This window comes from Antechinus flavipes, chromosome 5, assembly GCF_016432865.1.
Source record: "Antechinus flavipes isolate AdamAnt ecotype Samford, QLD, Australia chromosome 5, AdamAnt_v2, whole genome shotgun sequence".
NCBI classification, from domain to species: domain Eukaryota; kingdom Metazoa; phylum Chordata; class Mammalia; order Dasyuromorphia; family Dasyuridae; genus Antechinus; species Antechinus flavipes.
The window spans coordinates 217,994,087-218,001,036 of record NC_067402.1 but is presented as its reverse complement, the minus strand read 5'-3'; the positions used below and the strand labels follow the sequence as shown (position 1 = coordinate 218,001,036).

Here is a 6,950-nt window from a genome sequence, read left to right as displayed (position 1 = left end):
GTTAAATATGTTAAAGTATAAGTTAAATACAATATATGTACACATGTCCAAACAGTTATTTTGCTGTACAAGAAGAATGGGCCTTTGAAATAGTGTACAATTAGCCTGTGAAGGAAATCAAAAATGCAGGCGGACAAAAATAGAGGGATTGGGAATTCTATGAAGTCACCCGCGCTGTTTCCCGCCACAACACTCTTCCCCACCAAGTTAATTTAGGTTAGAAACAAGAACGGAAGCCGCCTCAAAACTACAACTCCCAGAAGACGCTGTCAAAGTTCTTCTGCGCATGTGCCATCCCGCCTCGTCTTATAGCCGGGAGCTACGAGCCAGTCTTTGGCGCATGCGCTTCTGCGTCCCACTTCTTCCGAGCTGCTGGGGGCCCAGGTGTTCTGCAGGACTGGCTGAGTCTCCGAACCGTGATGTTACCTCTCCCTTTGCTTCGTGCATTCCGGGTAAGGCCAGGGGTGGCCGGGCTTTAGAGGCAGGTTGACGCAGCACACACTTTCCCTCCCCCTCGGTGGGCTCTCCTCAGGCCTGGAGTTTTTGCCCAGTTTGTAGCACGTGGCCCGCGGCCGGGGGTGGGGAGAGGGGACTGCCGGGGAGGAGGGAAGTGGGTGAGGGGAAAGCTCAGGGCTGGAAGCACCGCGGGCTGGTGTCGCCCCCCCCCTCCCCATCACGAATGTGCCACGTGGGTCCTGTTCACCCGCCCCCCACAATGCCGACCCCGGCAGTGTCACGTAGCTTGCAGGGAGGAGATACTCGACATGTGGAGAGAGCCCACCCTACTTCCCGGACCCCTCACTTTCCAGGCTAGCACAAGTTCGAAAGGAGAGCGGACTCTCCAACCTTTAGAAAGTAGAGGATGGAGGCCCGCCTACTTAACAGGTGTCTTGGAGTGGATAGGATTAACGGAGATGGGAGAGCAGGAACGGGCGAGTGCAGCATGCCCGCTTCCAGGACCGCCACACTTTTTCGATCTCTGCCCCTCCGGCCTCCCTTCCCCCACCCCACCCCCATTTTGTTCTGGCATCCCCCTCGGCCTCCAGGGACATCCTCTGCCTGCAGCAGAAGTCAAAAAACCGAACTCTCCCTCCCAAGTGATGCAACGGTCCCTGCGGCTTGCATCAGGGAGGGAAGGAGGGTTGTGATTGACAGGGGGGTGTGGTTGACAGGGGCCGTTCTTCAGCGCTGTTGCAGCGGAGACCAGCAGGCCCGGCCTGACCCCGGGCCCGGCTGGGTGGCTTCCGAGCGGGGCGCTGCGCTCCCCGTTCCGCGGGGTCCTTTCTTTCTCTCTGATGTCCTGTCGGCCACCGGCCTGGTGTGTTTGTGGGACTTGGGGGAGAGCTCCCTTGCCCGGGGTTGGGATAGGAAGGCTCCGAAGCGGTTGGTTTGCTGTGCTTCTAGGAGCCCGGACTCCAAACTTTGCCCAGCTGTGGGAAGCTCTCCTCCTCCCGCCCCTTGCTGTCTGACTGGAGTAGATCAGATCACAGCTACCCCCTTGGACTTGCTTCTGAACTTTGGCCTCCAAACTGTCCTCAGTAATGACCCACGCTGAGCCGAGCGGAGCCAAACCTTGGGGGCAGGGCAGCGGGGACCGGTCTGTGCACATAGGTAGTGATTTCTCTCTGCCTTGGCAGCCTCTCCAGAGATGCAGTCAGCTGTTCCAGGTGACTGTTCGGGCCCAACATGGAGAGGCAGCCAAAGCCCAGGCTGGAGAGAGCTCCCGAGGCTGGACAGGCCAGGAAAGTCTGTCTGACAGCGACCCTGAGATGTGGGAGCTCCTACAAAGGGAGAAGGATAGACAGTGCCGGGGCCTGGAGCTCATTGCCTCCGAGGTAGGAGCATTCTGGGGCCATGGTGCTGGGTTGAGGTAGAGTGGGTGGAACAGAAGTAGAACGGGATCTCTTCAGGCTTGCTGAACGTTTTAGCATTCTCTGTGTGGTCTTATCTTGTTAAATATCTCTGAACTATCTTTAGGATTTTTGAAAATTAAAGAACACCCTGAATACTTTGAATACTTTTTGAATACTTTGACCCTCTGTTCTAGAGGAAACAGCTCAGTTAATCCATTTATCCCTCCTATAATCTGGGTTTGGGTTGACAACTGCTCTCTGGAAAATACACATAAAATGTATTGGCTTTCCCTTTGTACTAGAGAAGTCTGGATTATTATGGCATTAAAAGATAAAATATATTGATATGTGTGTATATATATATATATATATATGCTTTGTGCATTTCCGAGTTTCTAAACTTTTCTGTGTCATATGCAGCTTCCACAGAACTCCCCAAATTCCCATTTATTTTCTTATGCTGATCAGCATATGGTTATTTTTCTCCTTGGTACAGCGCTGGCTTCAGTAATAGGAAGGACCAGGCTGGTTTGGCATTATTTTAGGGAACCAGGATGAGGTAGGGTATTCCCTTATAACACCTTCTCCCCATGTTTGTAGAACTTCTGTAGCCGAGCAGCCCTGGAGGCTTTGGGTTCCTGTCTGAACAACAAATATTCAGAGGGCTACCCTGGCAAGAGGTGAGATGGGGGTTACCCGGGCCAGTAGGAGGCCGGAACTGTGGCAGTGGGGGGAGGAGTGAACTTAACCTTTCATTCTCTTTCTCATTCCCTCCTTCCCTCCATCCTTCCCTCTGTCTGTCTTTGTTTCTCTTTGTGTGTGTATGTCTCTTATCTCTGTCTCTTTCTCCAATGTCTCTGTCCCTCAGATGAATTAGCTTTTTCTGCTTGCTGTTTCAGTTGGAATAGGTAACTTGAAAGGGATCTAACACCCTTCAGAAGTAGGCCATAAAACCCTGTTGTGTCCAGACTTAATCCTTTTGTTTCTTCCCCGTCCTCAACGACAGATACTATGGTGGAGCAGAGATTGTTGATGAAATTGAACTCTTATGCCAGCGACGTGCCTTAGAGGCTTTTGACCTCGACCCTGACAGATGGGGAGTCAATGTCCAGCCATATTCAGGGTCTCCAGCCAATCTGGCTGCTTACACAGCTCTCCTGCAGCCCCACGATAGGATTATGGGATTGGATCTGCCTGACGGAGGCCAGTGAGTTTGAGGGGAGCAGGGAGGAAACACTTAGGACAAGCGAGGGCCAAGGGCTCAGAAATTAGATCCAAAATGTTCTAGGGGAGATTTGCTTAAGTGCGATTTTTCCAAGGTGGGGGGAAGGAATGGGAACCTGAGTTGAGGAAGAGATTTAGGACACAAGCAATGAAAGGAATCTGGGCCTCTGGGGATGGGGAAACCTGGGTTTTGTGGTGGGGTTTTTTCCCTGCTCTGAGATCTCTGTGGCTTGTCTCTCCCTCTTTTTTCCCCAGCCTTACTCATGGCTACATGACCAGTGTCAAGCGAATTTCTGCCACATCCATCTTCTTTGAGTCAATGCCATATAAACTGAATGTGAGTGATCAGGGTGAAAGAAAAGTGGGATCTTGGAAGGTGGATGGTGGAAGACAGGAAAGGTTCCACCTCTGAAGCCCTGGGGACTGAGAGGAGAGGGTTGTTTTTTTCTTCCTCACTCCCGGAGTCTCAGTTACCTCTTTGTCCATCTGTTCAGCCTTCTACTGGCCTCATTGACTATGACCAGTTGGCCATTACTGCCCGACTGTTCCGGCCACGTCTTATCATTGCGGGCACCAGTGCCTATGCTCGCCTTATTGATTACGCCCGAATGAGACAGGTGAGTTGCAGAGCTTGGGGTGAGTTGGGCTGGGCCCTTTGTGGAGGTAGTCACCTTCCCCCACCTGCTGAGCTCCTGTTCTTCCTCTAGGTGTGTGATGAGGTCAAAGCCCATCTGCTGGCCGACATGGCACACATCAGTGGCCTGGTGGCCGCCAAGGTCATTCCTTCACCTTTTGACCATGCAGATATCGTCACAACCACCACCCACAAGACCTTGCGTGGGGCCAGGTCAGGGCTTGCCATTGGGAGTTCTTCAAACACCAGTTTTCTTCCCTTCTCTGCATTTCTATTCAGACAGACACATGCACACATGGGAATAAGGATGGGTCACAGGACCCCCTCAAAACCCTGTGATAAAACCATCTCACAGGAATTTTTTAAAGGATGGGAAAACAGCTGAGGATCCACTTGGGAAATGGAATGGGCTGCCCAGAAGCTTCTTGTTTCTTCATCTCCCAGATACTCTCCTGGCGCCCTTTTGTCCTGAATGTAAATCTCAGAATAATGTCCTTTTCCTGGTTCCCTACTCTTTTTGTATAACCAGTCAGTGATCAGTAGCTGGACTTGACCAGATCTGTCTGCTCCCCTTCCAATTGTAATCCCATTGTGTGTCTAATCTACACAGAAATCCTGATCTCAGATAATCTTAGGAACCTAAAAATCAACGAAAGCTGGACTCTTCCTGTGTTTTCCTTCCCTCCATTAAATTGCCAGCTATCTAGTCCATTCAACCCTTTCATCCCCACAATCCCAAAGTCCACACAAGCCAGTCCCCTCACCTAATTTCCCCCTCTCTCCTCATAGGTCAGGACTCATTTTTTATCGTAAAGGGGTACAATCGGTGGACCCCAAAACTGGGCAAGAAATCCCCTACACATTTGAGGACCGAATCAACTTTGCCGTGTTCCCCTCCCTGCAGGGTGGGCCCCACAACCATGCCATCGCAGCTGTAGCTGTGGCTCTCAAGCAGGTAGATGGGGGTGGCCCTGATGGGAAGAGGCTGGTTGGAATGAATGAGCTACCTATTGTACCTTCTTGAACAGGCAGCCTGGATGCTGGTAGAGCTAGATTTATTGTACAGCAACATGGCAAAGGGGGTGTTAGTGCTAGAGTCATATATTTTTCATCTCTTATTACTGCTAGAGTGACAGTGGAGGCAGAAGGAGAAATAAAGAGGTGCATCTGTTGGGGGTGGGGTGGAGAGGAGCATGATATAAGGCCTTCAAGATTAGGGGAAAGTAAGTAATACTCATTTCTTTTCATTAAACGAGTTCTTGCTGGGGGAGGGGGTGGAAGGAGAGCAGCAACACATAAGGATTGTGTCAGTATCTTTGTGAACTTAAGCAAGTTAATTTCCTCACCTGTAAAATTGGGGATGTTCTAGATCAGGGGTCCTCAAATTACGGCCTTCTCACCCAGGGCTATGAAGTTTCTTTATTTAAAGGTCCACAAAACAAAGTTTTTATTTTTACTATAGTCCGGCCCTCCAACAGTCTGAGGGACAGTGAACTGGCCCACTATTTAAAGAGTTTAAGGACCCCTGTTCTAGATCAAGGATTTTTAACCTTGTGTCCTAGACCCTTCTGGCAGACTGGTAAGGCCAGTGAATCCCTTCTCATAATACAAAGAACTACAAAAGACACCATTTACCCTGAAATACAATTCAAACCTATTTTAAAAATATTTTAGAACCTCAAATTAAGACCTTCTAGACCAGAAGACCCTTCTGGTTCCCAAAAATGGAGTAAGTATGAATACAGTCTCTTGGATGCTAATGCTGCTCTCCTCTGTGTCCCTTCTAGGTCAATACCCCCATGTTCAGGGAATACTCCCAGCAGGTCCTTCGGAATGCCCGAGCCATGGCTGATGCACTTATCCAGAGGGGTTACTCCTTGGTGTCTGGTGAGGGGTCATGGGAGTCATTATTAATAACCATTGGAGTGTTGCTCATTCTATATGAGAAAGATTGTTGGGGGTTCCTAGGAGGACATTAATGACACGCATCCCTTCTTCCCATCTTACCTGGTTTTTCTCTTTCAGGCGGCACTGATAATCACTTAGTTCTCGTCGACCTTCGGCCCAAAGGGCTGGATGGAGCTAGGGCTGAGCGAGTGCTGGAACTCGTGTCCATCTCCACCAATAAGAATACCTGTCCAGGGGACCGCAGTGCCATCACCCCAGGGGGACTCAGACTTGGTATGTGGGGGGAGAAGGCAACAATGAACTACCCTGAGGGGGCTTCAAGGACACCAGAGGAGATATTGTCCATCTTTCGGCCCCTCTCACTAGCATAGTGCCTCCAAAATGAGAAGAGGCCATTCTCTTCATAGTTATTTGTGATTAGGAACGGGGCCTCCACTGCATCCCATTATTGCCTTTCTGCTAAACAGGAGCCCCAGCCTTAACTTCTCGACAGTTCCGAGAAGATGATTTCCGGCAAGTGGTGAACTTTATTGATGAGGGTGTTCACATTGGGCTAGATGTGAAGAGCAAGACAGGTGAGTGGTCAGGGTAAGGAACTGCCCACAGTCCATCCTGAAACTGATGTCCTTTCTCCTCTCCTACTTTTGTCACTCTGGGGGAGCTGCTCACCCAACAGTCTGTTCTTCTTCGGTCCCTTGGTCAAGTGTGTTTGGGAGAAGGGAACCAGGGAGTAGCCCTTCAGCTCATTCTCACCCCAACCTTTTCCTTCTCTCTACCGTCCCTCCCATTCTCCAGGGAAGCTCCAAGATTTCAAATCCTTTCTCCTGAATGATCCTGAAACAAGACAGCGCCTGGCCAGTCTCAAGCAACGGGTGGAAGATTTTGCCAGGACCTTTCCCATGCCTGGCTTTGAGGAGCGCTAATGGGTCATGCTGCCTCTCTTCTTCGAAGAACTGGATGATACTTAACCCTTCCTGCTAAGCAGATTTGGGGAAAGGAGGCACTTTCTTACTCCTTTTTTCTGGGGGAAAGGAAAGCTCTTGGTCCCAAATGAAAAAAGACTTTCTCCCCAGCCTGCTAAGTTTGTAGCTGAGTTTTCTAATGTTCTTTGGAAAATTGGGATAAAGTAGATGTGGTGTATGCTATTGCTTCCCTCTTTTCCCTAATTTACATTAATTGAAAGCACCTTACTCTATTCTTGCTTTTCTATGGAGTTGGAAGGGGGCAGTGAGCCCTTTGGATGGGGAAAGGGGTTCAAAGTTAGACCTTTTTTTTTTTTTAATCTAATAAAAATGCTGCAACTGTCTCCTGTTTTTTAGTTGAGGGGGAGC

General features: G+C 49.8%; 1 protein-coding gene across 1 annotated transcript; it reads left to right on the top strand.

The window, feature by feature from the left end:
* Window positions 1-247: 247 nt before the first annotated feature.
* SHMT2 (serine hydroxymethyltransferase 2) lies at window positions 248-6,925 on the top strand. Its single transcript, XM_052000605.1, has 12 exons — window positions 248-452; window positions 1,638-1,835; window positions 2,454-2,533; window positions 2,860-3,060; window positions 3,333-3,414; window positions 3,572-3,694; window positions 3,785-3,924; window positions 4,501-4,666; window positions 5,499-5,598; window positions 5,737-5,892; window positions 6,087-6,194; window positions 6,415-6,925. The coding sequence occupies exons 1-12, from the start codon at window positions 420-422 to the stop codon at window positions 6,540-6,542; spliced, it is 1,515 nt and encodes a 504-aa protein (XP_051856565.1). The 5' UTR covers window positions 248-419; the 3' UTR covers window positions 6,543-6,925.
* The last annotated feature ends 25 nt before the right edge of the window (window positions 6,926-6,950 follow it).

What these genes read in the sequence shown, in the direction of transcription:
- SHMT2 (XM_052000605.1), top strand. Translation starts at nt 420, where the DNA reads ATGTTACCTCTCCCTTTGCTTCGTGCATTCCGG. An exon ending in TGGAGCTCATTGCCTCCGAG is followed by an intron (nt 1,836 to 2,453) that starts GTAGGAGCATTC and finishes CCATGTTTGTAG; the next exon opens with AACTTCTGTAGCCGAGCAGC. An exon ending in ATTACGCCCGAATGAGACAG is followed by an intron (nt 3,695 to 3,784) that starts GTGAGTTGCAGA and finishes TTCTTCCTCTAG; the next exon opens with GTGTGTGATGAGGTCAAAGC.